Source organism: Malurus melanocephalus, unplaced genomic scaffold (genome assembly GCF_030028575.1).
Source record: "Malurus melanocephalus ecotype Western Australia unplaced genomic scaffold, MMel_1.1 scaffold_99, whole genome shotgun sequence".
In the NCBI taxonomy this organism is placed as follows: domain Eukaryota; kingdom Metazoa; phylum Chordata; class Aves; order Passeriformes; family Maluridae; genus Malurus; species Malurus melanocephalus.
The window spans coordinates 1072849-1093759 of record NW_026623331.1 but is presented as its reverse complement, the minus strand read 5'-3'; the positions used below and the strand labels follow the sequence as shown (position 1 = coordinate 1093759).

General features: G+C 36.7%; 1 protein-coding gene across 2 annotated transcripts in view; it reads left to right on the top strand.

The window, feature by feature from the left end:
- The window catches only part of PIEZO2 (piezo type mechanosensitive ion channel component 2), a 284493-nt gene that overhangs the window by 89512 nt on the left and 174070 nt on the right, over positions 1–20911 (top strand). For both annotated transcript variants that reach the window (XM_057368929.1, XM_057368928.1), the window contains exon 3: positions 13493–13618. In XM_057368929.1, the coding sequence (XP_057224912.1) occupies positions 13493–13618 (126 nt within the window). The remainder of the gene's footprint in view (positions 1–13492; positions 13619–20911) is intronic.

The window sequence follows — 20911 nt, the reverse complement described above, 5'->3', positions numbered from 1 at the left end:
TCAAATACACATTTTCCCCTTCATTAACAGTTAAACACTTTTTGAACTCTCATAATCCTACAAAATTCACAGAAGTATGGTTTTTTTTGATGCCTCACTCTTTTATACACTAACACATCATGTTGGAATTGGAATTATTTCTTTGTAAACATAGTTACACTTTAGTCTTACAGACCAGTAGCTAAATATTAGGTATGAGAAAATGGAAAATAGCAAAATAATTAGAAATAAGAATAAATTTTAAAGTGTTTTCATTTTATGTAAAGTATGTGAATCTTAGCCAAATGATATTTACATTTGATTGTGGTTGTGGTATAATGCTGTATGAAGCCAAATCTTTCTTTCTSCAGTGTCCAAAATATGCCATGCTGGAACTCTAGAAGGAAAAGTRTTTTCTTATAAGCCTAAATCTGGATGACAAAATAGTTTTTGTATAGTCTTCTCTCTCAGCACACAAGACTATTAATTGTACTGTGAGCTGAGAAAAGATTGTCTACTTTACCTGTAGTTTTGTGACCAGTATATGTTTTGTACTTCTGTATCTGCACAACTATGTATATACATATATACTGCTATACTAAGGCATGTCTATTCTTGTCTCCATAAAAATTTCACAAGCTTTGTTTCTTATTTCATAACAATGTTTTTGAGTTTATCCAGAAGTAAAACCAGTCTATATGAGTGAATACACTTCAATTTCTTTCATATTAAAAAAGTACTCATTCTCTCATTGTCCTAAAAATACTTGTATTTGTAACTTCTAGGAAATTTTTTAATTCAGTTTTTTCCATTTTATGTGTAACAATAGTMATGAAAATGAGATTAKKCTAATTGAAGATTAGGCACTACACTATTTCGGTGATGTCAGTGATTTAGAGGACATTCAGAGGTCACAKAGCCAAACAAAAGTTTTCTTCTTGCTTTTCCTACTTGAATCTCCATGTATGGCAGATGAAAAACAATTCTGTGATTGCTTATCTTTTTGGAATTCTAGAGATAGCTCAGACTGGACATTTGATGACTGAAATCTCTAGTGCCCTTCAACATTCAACAAAAGGTACAAAATGCAGGATCACAGGGGTCTTTTTACTTACACTTCATGACAGAGAACTGAAACTACTTTTATTAGTTGTAAAGAGAAAAGAAATATCTTCACCCTTTATACCCTCCACAGTCTCCACATTTTTTGCCTCTTAATGATCCCTTGGTTATTTGGGAGGTTTGTTTGTTTGTTTTTTGTTGTTTTGCCTGCAAAGGCWACATTGGTGATCATTTAAAAGTCATGAAACAATTTCAAACGCATGAAAACAACARTCTGTTTTGCTGCACTTACTTCATTTGCAGAATGCTGAAACTATACTTTATGAAACATGGTTGTACATACATTCCAGTTGATCATCTCACATATCCTTTTCATATTGTTACTCTGTCTATAGATGGGCTTTCTCATTCCACACCTAGATTTCCTACCACTGGGAAAWGTATTTAAAAGTGCTCCAGCAGCAGCCCTTTCTAAGAAGCAGCTACAAGAAGAGGTGTAAATGGTGCAGTCTTCTGTTCCAGTCTCTAGTGCTCCTTRTGAGAAYTRTGTGAGGTTGTTGTCCCTCCTGTTGTCCAGGGGATGATTCCAAATCCTTCTAGCAGAAAGGCAGATGTGTGAGAAATCCCAGCTGAATTGCATCGATGTCTCATGTAGCACTGCAGAGGCCTCTTGGATCCTGAAACGCTGCTTGGACAACAATTGAGCTCCATGTGTGCAGAGTGCAGGTGCCAAATTCAGCTTCAGTGCTGAAGCAGTTTTACTACATTTGGCTGCTGGGCTCCCATAGTTTTTGCTGTACGTGAAAGAATGAAACTACTGATCCTTTTATGTCTACCCCAATGGACAAAATGCCAGGTCTATAAGATMTAGTTGGACACGAGCATTATTTAGCCAAGGTCTTGCAGTGAATGYTTGGTAATTCAAAAAAACCTTGATAAAATCCCAGAGGACTACAGAAAAGAACTCAAGTATTTATCTTAAAAGACTGCTTGCACTTTCCTTTGGGTAGTTTTTAATGTGTGGATTAAATAARTTTGCTTATGACAAACTTGATTCATTGTTTGGCAGTTGTTCTTACTGTAGGTTCCAGGTACTAGAACTGATAAATTGTGTTTTGAGATAATTTKTTTATTCAGAAGCAAGCAGATAAAACTTACAGTCTTTGAAAATATCTGACTTGATGAGAATTTTGAAGGGTATTAGCCACAGTGGGGATAGTTGGTATTTCCAAATAAATATCACATGTTTGAAAGGGCATGCATCTGGTAACCTTTATACATTCAATTGCATCTCTGACGGAAAAAAAAAAAAGACATGATCCCTTTAGTCAGTGAATGCACTGGTTTCATTTTACCCCACTGATATTCTTGAGGGACAACTATATGTAAAGGTAAATTTTAAAAGAAAAATAATCACACGTAGAAAAAACAGTGGTCCCTGAGCTGACATTGGCCCTTAGGAATGCAACTGAGGGCTTGTGATATGTGCATCTGTGGAAACATTACTTCAGAGCCTCAGCAGATGTTGAGAAAATAGATGTGAACAGAAAGGAATAAAATGGAGAGTGAAATAGTTCTTTTGTACTGTTGTGTAAAACTGTTCTTTTGTACTGTTGTGTACTGTTGTGTCTGTGTTCTGGGATTGTAGTGGTGCCCTACCCAAAGGAACTGTAGCAGGACTGGAAAAAGTTCAGAGATGGTTGATGGGGATAACTGAAGTGCAGCAGCAGTGCCTGAGGAACAGCTAAGTATGGTGGGGCTCTARCTGAGAAAAGATGCACGTGAAAGGCTGTATGATTGACAGATACAAATTAATGAGTGATGGGGAAAGGATGGATAGTGACTAGCTTCTCTTATTCTCTTAATGTGAGAGCTGGGAAGCAAAAGGAAGTTCTTYGTACAGTGAGCTGTTGATTTGTGGCAATACACGTATCGTGTGTGCTGAAAGTTCCCATGGCTGAGAAGGGCTCTGGGGAAGTTCACAAAGCAGAAGTTTACTGAACAGGTCTGGTTCAAGCAATCTGAAAAATATTAGAGACTTGTAAGGAGTATTAATGTTTTTGTGTGCTTCCCCTGGACACCTGTTTACACTGCTGCTGATTRCTGGTGATAATGGACGTTTGGTTTGCACAGGTGTAAATACAGATGTTCTTAGCTTCTTTAATGTTCACAGTTTCTGGTGTTTTCACCATGGGCTTTAGGATGATGGATATTTCAGATCACAAGTTAGTTTCACATCTGGGTGGTTTTTTTTTTTCGTTTTTTTCATTGACATGTCACTCTTTTTAGTTTCCTTTTCATGAGTTTTAGTTTTCTCAGAAACTGAACYTTTTCTACCTGCTTAAAAATAATTCTGAAAATTTTAAGGGAAATATCCTCCCTTTTATTTCAGGGTTTGTTAAAGCCACATAATTTAAAAAGTCAGTAAATTTATTCATCCAAGATGTGTGTATTAATGTGCAACTCTTCATCTTTCGTTGCTTGTGTTGATCATATCAACCATTCATAGACACCCAATAGACAATACTACAGCTATGTTTTTATGTACAGAAAGATTAAGAGAGAACTGTTGTGTTTGCACACATGAAATTGATATAAAAGTGATAATACAGATCTAGTCATTGTTCTCTGCATGGTTTGCAGGATGCTCCAGTGAATGGCTTTTGCAAATCATTTGAAAGAAAACACCAGTGGTGTCACTAGGTGTTCAGTATTGCACTGAGGATCGGTCTTCCTTTGTATAAGCCTTTTGTGAAATATTGAGCAATACTGTGATTTCTTCTCAGGAAGAAATCTAACATTTCTGTAAGCATAGTTGAGTTCCTTGTGGTCCAGATTTTTTGTTTATTTATAGACCACTCTCATGGCTTAACCCTGGCTGGCAGCTAAGCCCCACCCAACAACTCATTCACTTCCCCACAGTGGCAGAGGGTGGGAGAGAAAGAAGAGTAAAAGTGAGAAAACTTGTGGGTTGAGATAATTTTGAAGTAAAGCAAAAGAAAGCAAAGCAAGGAATTCATTCAGATGGGCAGGCAGGTGATCAGTCACACTCAGGAAAACAGGGTTCCATCAGTAACAGTGACTTGGGCAGGAACGCCTTAACTCCAAACCCTTCATCTCTCTTTCCCCAGCYCTGTATGCTGAGCATGACACCATCCAGTATGGAATGTCCCTTTGGTCAGTTCAGGTTGGGTGTTGTAGCTGTGTCCCCTTCCAACTCCTTGCGTACCCCCAGACTTTTGCAACTAGAGTGAAAGATAAATCAAAAGTTACCATCAGCCAAAGTTGATATGTCCCAAGATGATGTTTCCTCTATTCCCATGAGAAAATGATTCCTGTAAAGCCTTTGACAGAAGGTTGTTTCTCTAAAATGCTCACCAGAAATTTATTGAAAACTAAGTTTCCTGCATCATCTAAAATATCCTTCTGAACATTTTCTCTGGTCACCATTAATATTTCCAAGATTTGATAGTCAATGCTATTTTCTRTGGAAACTAACTGGACACTCCTCAGCATATAGTCCTTACCCAACTGTCTAAATTATCAGCTGTGTTTTAGTTTTTATCAATTTGCCAAGCATGTGAGTCAGATTTATTGGTCTGGGGTATTCCTGCTTCCTGCAACCTATTTCTCTACAGAATTTWACAGAATATACTACATAGTTAGACTCTTAAGAAGTTTGTATTTTAATTTTCTTAGAAAAGCACCCAAGTTTGATGCTTTGAAAGGAATATTATTTTTTTCAGCGAGAAGAAAGTGTCATGGCCCAGGTGGCATATGGGCATCACAGTATGTTCTTAMACACCAGAAATCTTTTAGAACCAGATTTCTTGCACAAGTAATTTGCTTTTCCATCYTGTATTTCTGCCTCCCTTAAGCATCTCTGATAAAGGGAGGGATTGAAATTATACCCTTGYATAGGTTACTTCAGCTCTATATTGACAGGACAGCTTAGCATATTTGGAATGCAGAATTGAATTTAAAATGTGAATGAATTTTGACACAGGGGCTCCTCAGCTGAGATGAGATGCGTTATGTTGTGCTACAGATACTGATGTGAACTCATCAGAAAGATGTTGAACTCTTTGCAAAACTTCCCTCTGAGCTGAAGCAGCCTCTAGAGCTTCAGGGAAAAGTTTTGCCCTAGTTAGAAATTCATACACACTTTCCTCTCCCTTGTGAAAACCTTGTGGTGTAGGGTTTGATTTGCCATAGTTGTATTAATCCCTTTTACAGTGTTTCTTACCCTCCAGTCTCACTCTGCCCTGCTTCACACTTGTTTACTGCTTTTGAACATATGTGGGTGGGTATTCAAGGGAAAAAAATTATTATCCTCCTAGTAAGTACAGATTTTTTTTAAAAAATGTGGTTCACCTCTGCAGCACATGACCTGCTGCCATCTCTCATTACTTGGGATTTGTTTGGGCCCTCTGTTGTTGAAGGAAGTTACTTCTTGATGGTTCCCTGCTCTTCATGACTGTGGTAGAGGAATAAAGAAACTAAGAAGTTTCAAGCACTGCTTCGAACAGATAATAATGACTGAATTAATTTGAGTTCAAAATAAATATTATTTGCTAGTGGCAAACATGGAGAGCCTAGTTCCTCAGTGGCAGTAACTCTCTATTAAAAGCCTCAAATCCTCTTGTGAAAGAACAGCTCCAKCTTAACAGCTCAGTGTTCATATGCACTCATATCTGAGATTATGTTTATTTSCAGTATTTAGTTTGGTACAGACACCTGTCAAATGAAGACATCAAGTAGCCGTTATTTGCTTTGAAAGCTTGTGAGTATCATCTGGAAAAAAATTGGTTGAGTTCTGAGTCTTGTCTGACAAAATATTTTGTTAGCAAAATGGGTAAATTGCCTGTGTAAACTTGCAACTCAGAGATTGTGACTAGCTTGAACGATGGCATTGTGTATTGATGCAGAGGTTACAGCTCACTTCTAGTAGTATTCTGGGCAKGAAAACTTCAAGGAAAAACAGGAAATCCTGCAAGAAGTCAGAGTAAGGAGACATTTATTATGTTATGCAGCACTTTTATGTTTCCATTTCTAAACAATTTTTTTTAAAATTACACATAGCAGTTTTGACTGTRTTTACCCAAGTCTGGTTGGCACTCCTGCAAAGTAAGTGTCCATGTCTAGAATGATTTTTTTTTTCCTTCTTAGAGCTCTGTAGTATTTTTAAAGSAGAGAAGCAGAAAGAGAAATGTAAGGAAACAGATAAGTGTATGAAAGAGTACAACTGAGCCTGCATTTGGTGTGCAGATACACAGACTGAAAAAAATGTGTCTTATTTTGCTTTCGAAGGTAATGTAAAATTTTTAGGTAATTACATATTTTCTGATAAACTGTTGCAAATTCTCGTGGCTCTAGCATCTATGAAGTGATACAATTTGAAATGCAAATGAATACCTGATGGTACAAAAAGCCATTTGAAATTAAGGAGTCATGTTTTTTTTGTAAATTTATTAGATTTTTTTTTTCTGTTGGTCAGTTGTAGATTGTGACATTTGGCTGCACATGGGAATATTGGATATGTTCAGGAAAGCATGGACAAAACCATTCAATCATTGCAAAGCTTTTGCTGAAAATTCTGAATCTAGAACTTGTAATTCTGTGGTCTGGATTTCAGTGTGGCTGCACATTTTTTAAACRTAGCTAAAATAATAGCATGAAGTCCTGAGCTGTTGTTTGGGTGCACAAAGGATGCACATTTTCAGCTTTGGGCCAGGGTAGGCACAGAGTGGACCATGGCACTGGTTAGTTGCTCTCTAYTTTTGTCTTGCTGTTGGATATCAAGTAAACCAAAGTGGATTTTTTGCAATGGTGATGCCTGCCCACTTTTAAGGCTTTGGTAAGCTTTCATCCTCTGGTTAGAAGATCATGTTGAAATCTAAGATGATGTTGTGGGGGGAGAGGAAATATTAATGCATTTCTATTAATCAAGCTAAATATAGATGTACTGATAACAGTGAAGTGGAAGGAAGGCAGCACTTTCAGCAGCACTTTTTAAAACAATAAARTAATTCCTGACAGCTTCAGGATGATTTAAGCATTGTGTTTTTTGAGTCTACTTAAGATGTTCATGTAAGACATGTGAATAGGAGCTGATATGCAGATACTTCATTTGGTGGATCAATGGCTTGACACTGCACAATATCCAGGGCACAAGGCACATCATTATAAAATTTCATTCTTAGAATAGTCCTTCCAAGCAATTTCCTTCCTCTGTCCATTGTTGATAGCTTTACCCCATTGTTTCAGCACTCAAGAGGCCAAACCTCTAAGCACAGCTGTGTTTTGTATGTAGAAATACTGTGGATATTTTATATCAAGGAAACATTGTTTAATAATAGGTGTAACTGGCACTGGCAAACATTCAGCATAGTTCTTACAGAACCTCAAAGTGGAGGGCACTGTCTGTCTGCATATCCAAAACTGCATGAGGAGTTGGAAGCAATGAGATTATGCCTACCTGTAAGGAGAAATTGGGAAAGTAGCCATTAGAAGTATCTGAAAGGGTTTGACTTCCACTGACATGCAGACTGTGTTTGTTCAGGCTGGGTCACATCAACACCCTAAGAGAGAAGCAGTCAGCTTTATTTTATTAACCGTTTATGCAACACTGAGGGCCCTTCAGTCCCTGTTCATATGCTCAGATATGTGTGTGTGTGTTAAAGTGCTTTCTGGGACAGGGCTGAATTGCTTTGTGCCTTGCAAATGTAACCCTGTAATCATTGGAAAGTCATTGGAAAGTTTGGAACACATATTGGAATCCATTTTTGTCTTCCATGGTCATGAGGATGTGTCCTGCTGTGTTAAGGTTCAGTGTCCGACAGTAGCAGTGAATTCAGGAAAGGGAGCTGGCTCACATTCAGTATTGCCAACTGCCCATACTGAAATACAAAGTTTTCCTAACAAATGGAGGATGGATATATCAGTGTTTATTTCATTCTTACAAACTTTCTTCAGCGTGTAAGTTTAAATGTGCCAATCTGTGTTTGACACTTGTGACCAAAGCAGCTGATGTTCATGTTGGACTCAGTGATGGCATTTTCCTGATGATTGGCTGGAACCAGCTGTACTTCTATTACCTCTGAACCTTTGGCAGAAACCGGCTTCAAATCAGAACTCTTTTTTTGGCATTTGTGTCAATAAGTTAAACCAGAGCTGGCCAGAGGTTTGATTTCTTTTATATGGGAAATGATGATTTTGTTTTGTTTTTTTTCCTTGCAGATCATATGATTCCAAAACTTCCAGATTTTTCCAAACAACATGTATTGTAATTTAAATGTTTTCTTAACTTCCCACCCCCAGCTGCCCCAATCTATACTACATGTCGATGTTGATAGATTCCTATTTGGAACCATGGAGTAGTGGATTAAAGGATCTCTGGACCCTGATTCCAGCTAGGCTCTGTTGTGATGCTGGGTTTCCTGATGAAAAGTCAGCAAGTTAAAATTTTCACTTTCTAGCTGAAACAAAGTCTTTGGGACTGAGTCTCTGTGTGCTGCAGAAGTTTGCTGCAACCAAGTTTTGCCCCCAGAGATCTTTARTTTTATGTTTGTCACTTACTGATGAAGAGGGTTATTAAAAAAATCCTGAATGGCTGTAATAAAGTGTCTTTATTAAGTGAAGTGTCACTAGTTTAGGASATAAATGCACATTAATATTTATCACTCACTGTATGCTATCAGAGATTATATGAAAAATTACTTTTGCTTTGGTGTTTCATCTGCTGTGAACTGAATAAAAAGTGTTGTGTAAAAAAGTCCCAAACATAGCTACACAAGAAGAATTGAGAGTGTTGCGACAGGTTGGAGTACCATATGTGGATAAAGAGATGTTAGAAATATTCCCAACTAATTTCCATGCAGAATATGTACAGTTGTGATGATGGACTTACACTGTTGAAATAGTAAACAGTCTTAAATTAATTTTTAGAATACATTTTTTTTCTCTTTTTTTCCCTTTCCTGATATCATTATGTCCTGCAAATGGATGCTGACCCATTGAACTTACCACCTTTGTGTAGAGATGCATAGTACTACTTATTAGAAAAAYCAAGATAAATTGTTAACAGTATTTTTAGCTTTCTCAGAGATTCAACCAATTCTTCTCCATGCCCCATAAACAGATAAGAATGAGACAAAAAAACCCCAATGTGGAATAAAAATGTGCCTTGCAAGCAACTGCAATATGATATATCATGTGATACATCATATCATATCATATCATATCATATCATATCATATCATATCATATCAACATATTATACCATATAATCATATCATAATCTTTGTTATATGCTGAGGCTCATGGCCATGTAAGAGCTAATATATGGGATTTTAAAGCAGGTCTCAGTGACAATTGGCCATTCAGTTATTCCATGTTCCGTGAGTACATCCTTTTGGTAGAAGCTCTGGGGAAGTTCCAGGTGTACAAAAAATTCTGAAGTACTCCTGCTGTTTTAGGGAAAAGGGTAGTGAAAAAGATCAGAAGGCTACACATGCCTAGACATGAATGCACAAGATTTTTTCATTGTTGTTGGGAACAATGTGCCAGGCTCCAACTTTGTGTACGTTCACGGTGTCAAGAGGTGCATGTGTGTGTTGGAGGCAGGAGTCCAATTAGAACACATTCAAATAGCTGTGCTGAGCTTACATGCCTGTGGCTGAGGGGGGACATGCCTTTACTAATCCAGCTCTTGGCTGGATTACCTTTGAAAAATAAGAGATGGATTCCTCTTCCACGTGTGAAAAGCTTTTGGCCCTCTTGAGTCCAGTTTAATGTTGCATCTGGGCTGAAGAGAAAGAGGGTAATGAAGCCTTCACATCCTGTCTGGCTTCCTGCAGGCTTGATCAGAGGGGAGGAAGCTCTTTGCCAGGAGCTTTCTGGAGGGATAAAGAGGCTGCAGCAACCTCCCCCTGTGTTTCTGAGACATGCTGGGGTACATTTCTAGAGCTGCATGCCAGGTTTGGTCCCGCTGGGTACCATTAGAAATGACACCTGCAGTGACACCTTGAAAGCAAGCCCACTTTTCTCAGTCCTTCAGGCCAGTTCTGAGACAAATGTTCCCTCTCATTTTTATCCTCCATAGTTTTCAGAAGTTGCTGGTGGAGTGAAATCAGAATCCAGAGAGCTCCAGCTCCAAATGGATGTGTTTTGCCATGAGATATTTCTGTTTTTAGTCTTGATGGACATAYAGAAGCCTATACATCTAAAACAGAAATGAAGGAATTGATGCTGTGAGTTCTGGTGTTGGCTGGGGCAATGTTCTCTTGCACGTCTTTTCTGTCCACATGGCTTTCTGAACAATATTTATCTCCTTCTCTGTGGGATGTTCAGCTTTCACTCATGCCCTCAAGGACTACTACATTAGGGCAACTGAACAGTTAAGGTATGTTTTAGCAAAGGAGTTTTAAAATTGAGTGAATKAGAATAAAAAAAAATTTAAAGAATGAAACAAATCTTTCTTCCTCGTTGTAAGACGCTCTGTTTTATTTCAGTTGTCTCTTTTCTCACCATCTCAGTTCTGTACGCACATGGTTAATTTTTCCTTTTTGTCATTTAGAACCAAGTTTCCAGTAGAAAGAGAAAAATGTATGTAAAAACATAGTTAAGTGGGTTTTCCCAAACCCCACTATAAATTGAAACTCATCCTTTATCCAAATCTGTCACTTCTTCTTCCTTGACATAAATTATGTGTTCAGTAATTCACCGATTTTAGCACTCCCATTYCTCCCAAGCTGTTGATGTAGCTCCAAAACGTTTGAAATCAGGGTCATAATATTTCTTACTTTTCTCCAAATACTTCTAGTTTCTGCTGGCACAGATCAATGTGGTRTAAGCAAAGGGCTCCTGCTCAGTAGAATCTGATGGTGGTCCTGTCCCACTGATGGCCATGAAAGGAGCAGACCTTGAGAAATGCTGTAACCCGCTCTGAACACACCTAGCTGCCTTCTAGCTGTGTGTTCACCCTGCCATATTAACTAGTACAATGACAGACWATTTATTATCCTGAGTGATAATAGTCCTTTAAAAATTTTCCTAGCTTTGTGCAGAAGGAGGTCCTTTTTCARCATTGCAGCATTTGATGAAATATATTTTCGGCCTTTTCTACAGTTCTTGGAAAGAAGACAGTTGTAAAAGTTAGGGCTTTTGTAAAGAAACGGTTTGTTCAATTTAAATTCACTTATGTTTGTTTTCAAACTTTAAGAAGTGAAGTCTAAAATTGAGATTTATTTTGGAGTGATATGGCAATGGATATGCTGAAAGATTGACTCAGTKGTTTGATAATTGAATGTGTATTGACTAATTGTATTGCATTTTTTTTCTCCTTTGGATGCTCAGACAATTCTATCCAAAAAATTCAAATCCATGTCTGTATGAAAAATTCATTGCTTGATATCTATCAAATTGTTAACTCCCAAGCACTGAGAAGAGTTGTGACTTAGAACTTCATAAATTACCAGACTGYCTTTAAATTCTGTACATTTTGGCACATTTTTAAAGTCCACTAAATTTGTGTTGTCAAACTGTTYGTCTCCAGCTTTGAGAAAGGTAATTTTTTAGTTATATTTAGCTATATTCTGGAGGTGCAGCYCTCAATACCATGAGCATGGGATCTAGTAATGAAGAAGTTAACCATCAAAAATTGAAGCTTGCAGAAGAATTGTAAAATAAAGAATTGTGAAATACAGCAGTCCTTGGAGTACTTAACATATATCACATCTAAAAAATTATTCAATAACATGTAGCTTGTCATATGTTTGTTCTTCTGAAGCTTTTGAAAATATGACCTATTCCATTGTTTCTGCTTTTATAACRCTTAGAGGTTGTTGTCCTAAGCCTGGACACCAGGCCAGCTTCTGCAGAAGAACAAAATGTGACCCTAGGACTTTAATGTCCACTCTTTCTGGTATAATGCTCTTTCACCCAGGTTTTCTCCTTTCTGTGCAAACTCTGGTGACAGGTGAATAGATCATACAAAGCATGTATCTGGTGTATCTTCCTTTTCAGATCACAGAAAATTCATATGTGGGCTTGTTTTGGTGCTCTAATTTTGTTTTAAGAATTACTTACAGTATTTAAAAAAGGAAAAGTGAAGTTTATTACAGACATTTGRAATTCAAAATTTGCAGTCAAGACAGTGTTATTATGACAAAAGTTTGGAGTCTGATGGAGGGAGATAGACTATTACTTTCTAAAATTTTTGAATCATGCTTATCTCATTGTTTGCTGTATAAACTGTTTTTCAAGCTGTTGATGGCATGCTTAAACTGTAACAATTCTAAAATAAAAAAGTGGTTTATTGGCTAGATACAGAATGTGAAYCATCACCTTCTTTCTAGTAGTTGCTCATAAGAGAGGCTTGCAAAATAAATATGAACAAAACAGGCTGCATGTGAGTGAGCATTTCCAGGTGTACTCTGCTAGTTCTGCCCTCCACTGCCTTGGCTTTATTTATGGCATTCAATAAGAATTTCAGCAGTGCTGTTTTTTAATCTGCAAATTTAAAAATGACCCTCAAATGCATGATGCAGATGGTATAAAATCTAGGATTAAAATACTTTGGAAGTAGAACTTTTGCTGCAGATAGGTCAGGTAGGGTGATATTTAATGCTGTCTTTTATAACAATTCAGCTTTGTCTTGAAGATGCATATTTCTTGAAATACTGATGGTTTACTTTATTTATTCATACCTTGCAAGTCTGGCTGYCTGTGATTAAGCTGAGTGCTTCCAGGAGGATTTATAAGGCATTTCTAAGTCTTCATCAAACATTTTCAATTGCCTTTTGAATAGACATCCAGTGAATCACAGGGGAGCTGTGACCGAATGTGCCTGGCACAGGGCTCCTCAGTGTATACTGAAAACAGTTTAAAAAACTTCCAAAGGAAGAGAAAGAGGGCAGTAGGCACAAAGCAAAGCATTCATTGAAAGTTTGGCTCATTCCCGAGCCATACTGAGGCTTGTGTGTTGTTATGCCCTCTCCTATRTAAATTTTTGCAAAGAGTAGTAGATTAACAGGGTTTTGTTTTCTCAAAAGTAGAAGTGTCATTCATATTTTGTCTGCATACCAGGTAATGTGGTAGTAAGCACTGTGATTTTATTATTATTGATGTAAAATTTCTCTCTGGAGACCTGAAAACTCTTTTTTAAATTAAAAAAACAAAAACAAAAAAAACAAACAAACAAAAAAAAACAAAAGGAAAAGTTGACAGTAGCAGTCATTGAGGTTTGTGATTAAAGAGTACTCAAAGAAACTTTAATTAAAGTGTGATTTTTGCTGTAAATTGACCATAGGCGACAATCATGATTAATGTGGAACTGACTAGGATATTGAACTTTATTGCATCTCAGGATATTTTTATGATTTTATGCTGAAAATCTTTAAGCAATGCTCTGAAAGTCACCAATTWTATGTATGCATATTTTGTCTTTTAGGGCATACAGGACGATTATTAAAATCTCTGTGTTTCACCAGTCTATCATTTCTGCTGCTGCACATCATCTTTCAGATCACAATAAACAGTCTTGAAGCTGGAAAAACTATTGAACCTGGTTTTAACTGTGAGTAAAACATTTTAGTTTTTATGCATTTTAAATGCCCAAATGCTTCAGTGGTTTGAAGGGTGAAGAGTTGAAAAGAAGGCACTTAGCATTGTGCTCCTGTGGGTTTGCAGCTTGCTTCTGTTTTCCAGCTTTTTACCTTAAGAATTATTGATTATAAGGCTGGAAGACTAGAAGGGTTTAAGAAATAAGAGAAATGTATACATAACTATTATTTATATATATATATATATATATATATATATAACAATTTTGTTCCACCAGAGATGCATTTTCTTTGGGTTTACCATTGACTGTTGTACATCTTCATCTTTTAGACTTTTTCTAAATCACTTCATAACCTGAGAAAGCTACACATTTTTGTCATTAGATCATAATTCAACTGATTAAGAGTGGAATGAGATATAGTGACAGATCCCCCTCTAGCCATGTATTACCCTCTCTMTTGCATCTCTTTGGTTTTTCATTTAACTTTAAATATTGATCCCAAACCTTATATTTCTAAGTGGTGTTTGTCTCTTTCTTGCCTGTGTTATATGGGAGGAATGATTTTCAATTTTTCATTTTTGTGTAAACTCTACCTGAAATATATGGCATGACATTTTGTATCTTCCTCTCTCAGGAAATGTTCAATAATTCAGAAAGCAAACATTCTTTATTATGCAGAAGTTAATTAAAATATCTATCCAGTGATTTAGATATGTAACCTCCAGGTAGAGACTATTTGTACTTGTCTTACCGTGCTTACATTTAACATTTAAACCTGTCAACTTACCTTTGATAAATGTTMATTTAATTTATCACAAAGTATGCTGCTGCCACTTGAGTAAACAGTTGTACTACAATTCAACACAAGAAACCTTGTGTGATGTAAAGAATTTGACTTGAAGTAACAAAATCCTAAGGAAACTTGAAGTGAGCATTACCATTTCACCTTTAACTCAAGCAATTTCCTAAAGTAAAAGGCATAATTGTGTTCATGAAATCCAGTTTTACCTGAAATGTCTTGGGCTTTGTTGGTTCAAATCAGGCCTTTAGAATCTGAAAATATATTTTCCTTTTTTTCCCTCCAAAATGTATATAATTCACCGAGTGAACTGGATTARTTGTTTTCCTACATGTGTTTAATATTCTTGTGATTATAAAGACATAATTTTTACTTAGATTGCAGTAATTGCATCATCYAGACACCATTTGTATGAGTAGAGAGTTCCAAGTAGAGATGCAACCACCAACATTTTCCCTTTTTTATGGTAGGAACCGGGGTCTGCAGTGGGAATTAAATAATTATTTCATCCTGAAGAGTCCWCTCCTCCAGATGAAATGTACCATTTTTTTTGCTGTTTATTCACAGTTGTGTAGTGTAACAGCTCCTCTTCTTAATGATCTTACTTGGGGCTCACAGGGCAGTAGGTGTAGCTGTAGGAGTGCATTAAATGTGCATCAAATTGCTCTTTTACACCAAGGCCAGTTGACATGACACCTACACACTCCACATTAACTCCACTCCCTGATTGCAAAGGGTGGTTTGAAGTCACTTGTTGGGAATACTATTTGCCTCAGAGGGACTCCCAAACTATGCTCAAKTTGTTTGGGACAGAAGTTGGTTGACCAAAGTTGTTCCAAGAGTTTTTGAACYTTTCAGCAACGTGAAAAATCCAGCTGCTGAATTTCATGCCTGAATATGTTTGCAGAGTGAACTGGCACAATTTAATTTACTGGTGTGGCTATAGTCAGTGAGATGAAGGTGAAGCTAATAAAAAGGGGAATCTGATGCTGGCATTATGGATTCCTGACCCCCAAGGTGCTGAAGAAGTGTGAATGYAGAGGCTAGAAAAGGCCAAAGCATTTGCTAGATCAGGCAGTAAGGTCAATTCTTGTCATTTAATGGAACCAGAACTTGGATGGTACTGTGTGAGTRAGAAGACAGAATTCCTGCTCCAGAAAGCACCTTGGTAGTACTTCTGTTTGTAATGTTTTGGTGACACAGCCCCACTGAATTTGCTGCTCCCCAGCCACATGAATGGTGCTGTGCAGAGCTGACTGCAGCTGGGGGCTGAGCCTTAGCTGGAGAAATGAAAGTGCTTCCCCCATGGCAGCTGCACAGTGTTATGWTCTCTGCATTTTAGACTTGCTGTTAATGTTTATCCAACTCTTTTTGCTCAGTAAGAAGTTCAGAAGTGTAGACTRGAAGACTGATGTGTTCTGTTTCTCCATCCAGACCCAGATCCACTATTAATAAAACATTTTTTTACAGCTACGGTCTTTTCTGATGCTTATCATTAGGAAATTTTTCTTCCATTAGTCAAAATATCCTGTCTTCATCCTTCAGCCTGAYGTGGAAATGAAGAAAAACTTTCCATTAGCCCTTATGGTTCCCCATTTTGTATTTGAAGGCTGCAGTCATAGCTKTTCTATGTACTCTTTTCTCTCATTCTCTTCTATTTACACAACCTCAGCCCCTTCAAACTTTCTTCATGCGTCACAYTTTCTAGGAAGGAGACAATTCTTACTGGTTTTGGCCTACTTCTGTTTTCCCCAAATGTTTCAGGTATTTCTTAAAGCTCAGTGTCCAAAGCTAGGCACTATTTCAGCTGAGAATTTAGTAGGATATACTGAAATATAACAATTACCCATGTGTCTGCAAGTCGCACTCCCTATTTCTGAGTTACTTCATAGTACTTTTTGCAATGGTCTCACACTTTGTGAATTGTTAAAACCCACAAATCCTTTTCTTCAAAATAGAACTTTTTCTTTTTTCAGTCCCAGATTTATGTGGGTGAGTATTTGTACCTTATAGTGGAAGGTTACGTTTGACCTTTTTTTTCCCAGAATAGTTTTATTTGTCGAAATTGTTCTGAGTACTCTCTCCTGATTTGCTAGTGGCTCCTCTTCTTAGGACCTTTTGCAAGTACATCTGCAAAGTACAAAAAAGTACATTTTGGATAAATGAATTTTTAGGTTTTCTTTTGAATTTAATATTTGTTTTGATTTTGCTGGAATTGTACTATGTCCCCAAGTTTAAGTAAATTAAACCAAAAAAGGAGCAAGACCAGTCTTAATCATGGCAAGACCAGTCTTAATTATCTGCAAAGGTCATGGGAGTCTGGAGAGGTCCTCGCTCACTGGAAGCCAGACAGTGTTATTCCAATTTACAAAAAGGGCATGAGGGAAGACCCAGGAATTCACAGACCTGTTATTCTAACCTCACATCCTGAAAACAAAAAAAAAAAGAAACAATTATAGTAGGTACTACTAAAAGGCATTTGAAGGACAATGCAATCATCAGGCTTGGTCAACACAGGTTCACCAGAGAGAAACTCCTGTTTTCCTGTTTTCCTGATTTGGTATCCTTCTGTGGTAAGGTCACCTGCCCAGTGGATGAAGGGAAGGCAGGAGATGTATTTTTCCAGGATTTTAGTAAGGCTTTTGATACTTTTCTCCCAAAAAGATTATTCAGTGGGTTCAAATGTGTTTGGCTGAAGAACTGGCTGAAGGGCAGTGCTCAAAGGGTTGTGGTGAATGGGGACACAGGATCCTCAGGGTTCTACTCTAGGGCCAGTGCCATTCCATATATTTATTTTTAATCTTGACGCAGGAGTTTAATGCACCATTAGCAAGTTTGATACCAACAATAATCCAAGTGGGAGGTGTTGTCTGGGGCAAGATGCCTTGCAAAGGCCTTTGTGTAATTAATCAGACTCCTGTTAATTTCAGAAATAGGTGAGGGGGTATATTTTTCTTCAAATTCTTTATGTTAATTTATCTCAAATTTCAAATTTGAGTTGGTATTTTCAAATACCAACTTCTGTATCAAAAAAGTCGTTTTCTGGTTTTAGTTTTTCTTTTCACACTGCGGTATTAAAGCCTCTGAAAATATTTTCATTTTGGTAACAGAAACACTTGAAAAATGTTTAAATTAGAGGTGTGATATGAACTATCACCTCTTAAACCTTATACAGTTATAGTTTCATTTTGGAAGTGAAAAACAACCATGCCTTTATCTTTCATATCTAGAAGCAGTTTTATTTGGGCCATCTGCAAACACCAACCAGACGTAGAATTTCAGGTTAATTTCAACATTTTCTGCAAWTATTCTGGATTTATGTAATTCCAAATCAGCTGATAGGTAGTGTTTACAATAATTCCTGGAACATTTATTTTCTTTGGTTTGTTATTTTTTTAATCCACTTCCTTCTTTAGAATTCATATACCTTCTCTTCCAGGATGGCTACAAAATGCTACAGCATTCTCCARATTATGTTGGTGTGTGTTGATAGTGGTGTTTAAAAATGTTTCACCAACAGAAGGTTCTTGTTTTTTAAGAGTCTTCTGAGTACTGCCTAGCACTAATAAAATTTTGCTGTTAGTAGCCTTTATTTAGCTTAATGAAAGATTTCTGGTTAGCCACAACCTCAGTGTGTGGAATTAACATTGAATACCTCCCAGGTAGTTTATTTTTTARATCAGAGTTTGTATAGAAAGGAAAAGAGTAAATACAGAAAGGGTGAGCTGGGCTAATCCTAAACCATCAAAAGCTGCATAATCTGTCTCGTCTCTCTGGCAGTATCTCCAAATAATAGAGAATCTGAATTTGAAATGTAGCAGTATTCATKCAGTAATAGAATTTTATTATTAACTTTGTATTTCTGATGGAATAAAATTCTGATTATTAGATTAGATAACATCTTTTGAGTRTAGAATCCATGAAACAGACAATTGAAGATTAGATCATAAGGTAACAGTTGCATTCTCCAATATTCACAGAGTAGTTCTTTCCTAGGACTAGTTTTGAACAACTTTAAAGATGGCAATACCACCAACAGGAATGTTTTCCACAAGGTATACATTGTATATATTCTAATATATTAGTGCAATTATTCCTTATCACAATACTCTGAAAGTATACACTCTGTAGGTAAATATCTTCTTGTATTTAGTCAGCCTTTAAAATAACTCTATTTTTCTCTTAGTTCTAGTGATGTACWTCCATTTATTATTTTGTCCTCCTCCACCATCTCTTGGTCTTGACTTCTGCATGTGGATCTGCTGAAATGCCTATTCTTCCAGAACAGTATTTTTGTTCATGAGAAATGAAACTTAGAATGCTTCAGCTACTCACTTATTAAGCTTTTAGTCAATGTTTGTTAGAATACCAAAAAGAGTATTTAAGGTATTTCTGGATATTTTTATTTTGCATCACATAACTGAACTGATGGTGTTGAAATAGAYACCTTCAAGTCCTTCTACAGACTTTCTATGAATCTTTACTTTTGTTTACTGTGCCCACTTTGAGTGCTTTATTTACAAAATGGTTATATGTAGAGAAAGAGAGAATAGATTTAAAGCACCAACTTGCCTAGATAGCTTCTCTGTTAGATCATGGGAACTAAATGCAGATAATTCTCTGTCCCCAGCATGCCATGGTGAATGTCAAACAAATGCATGCCACCATTGTGGAATCATAATAACTTTCTGCTTTAGATAAATTTTTAAATGATTTCTTGGCTTGAAAGACCATCCTGTGTTTGCATTACTACCAGCATGTCCCTGAGGTATTTGGTTATATTAGGAAGCAGCAATACCCAGTACAAATAAATTATGTTTCACCATTTATTGAAAGCTCAGACTCAGGGCTGAACCTGACCTTTCATAGGAATGAATAATTACTCTTTCCAATAAACCTGGTCAAACTTCATGTCTTTTACACCATCCTGAATGTGCTTTTAAGATTGTGCTGATTTTACAAAGTACTTCTTTAGTAAAGATTATTGTTTATTGTTGGATTTATTAACTCGCTGGAAACAAGGATGCAGTTTTTATTTATAAAGAGAAAAACGCTTAAAGTATTTCATACACAGTTTTAGGTTTCTGTTTCAAAAGTTGGTGGCACATGCAAGCCAGTGTTTAAAACACAATGGCCCAACTCTTGCCTGGAGTCTSAGTGTGTCTCATGGGCCCTTGTCAGCTGTTTTGACACATAATTTCATGGGAGACTGCCTTGAAAACAAATATTTTGCAAATACTGGAAACTTGAAATACTATTTTACCAAAAAAAAATTCTGATGATTTCCTGTCCATTAATTATCTTGATAATTTTGGCAATATTAATTATAAAAGTATTACTACACATGAAATTAAATTAATCTAATTTGCGTTAAGAAAACTTTAAAGTTTATAGTAAGAAGCTTCTGAGCAGAAGTCATAGCAAAGCAAGCATTTCAGTACTGAAGAAGCCCCTATGTCCTCTCCAATGGTTTTGCTTACCAAAATCAAAGCTAACAGTAACCTTCAATAAAGAGTGCTCAAGCACTTGCATCCCAGGCAAAACAGCTCATCCTTCCCTAGGAAATGTATCCATGTCTCAACCAGGCAAATGCTCAAGGTGCTTTCCAAACAACTGATTTAGCTGAAAAATTATGAGATCTTCAGTCACCTCAATTGTATGGGTGTCATRGTCCTCCTTTTTTGCGTAGGGAAATCTATATATTTCAATCCTTCTTTATTTCAAAAATGTGTATTGTCTTGCAGAACATCTACATTTTAATYACATTTATTGTGTTCCAGCTCAAAGGTTATAATCTTGGCCAAAACCTGAGCAAAACATAATGCCTTTAAATGTCAAAGGAACAGTTCATTCTGTTACCAAAGAAGTCACCAGAATGTATTTGTGTGGTTTCTGTACAAGGGGCAAGAAAAGAAGGTTCAAAAATGAATTTGTATTTCAAGAGCAACTGTGGAATATCCAGTATAGCAAATTTTTTATGAGATTAAACAACTGCAGAAGAATCAGAGTAACRTTTCTCAGAGAGGGTATATATTTTAAACTCGACGTCTAAATCTTTGATGTCTATTACAGAAAAACCGGTACAAATTTAGTCTAGACTTTAGCTAGACAAGTTCCAGAGTGGTGAGTGGTGGCTCAGTGGGAAAAATAAGTTTTACACCAGTAATTTAATAGAAGAGATTATACCAATTCTGCATGCTATCCAGCAAGACTGACAATACTAAATTCCATAATATTAAAGTCTATTTTTGATGGAATTCAGATGTCTACATATTTTTAAAGTCCTGAATTACAGTCATTATAAATTGTTAAATCAGTACAGACAGCCAGTTACCTGTAAAGACTTTTTGTTCAATTTTGAGATATCACTGTTTTGATTTAACCCCAGATGGYGATTAAGTACCACGCAGCTGCTTGCTTCCCCTTCCTTCCAGTGGGATGGGGAGGAGCAACAGGAAAAAATAAATGTAAGAAAAAGCTCAAAGCTCATGGGTTGAGGTAAGAAC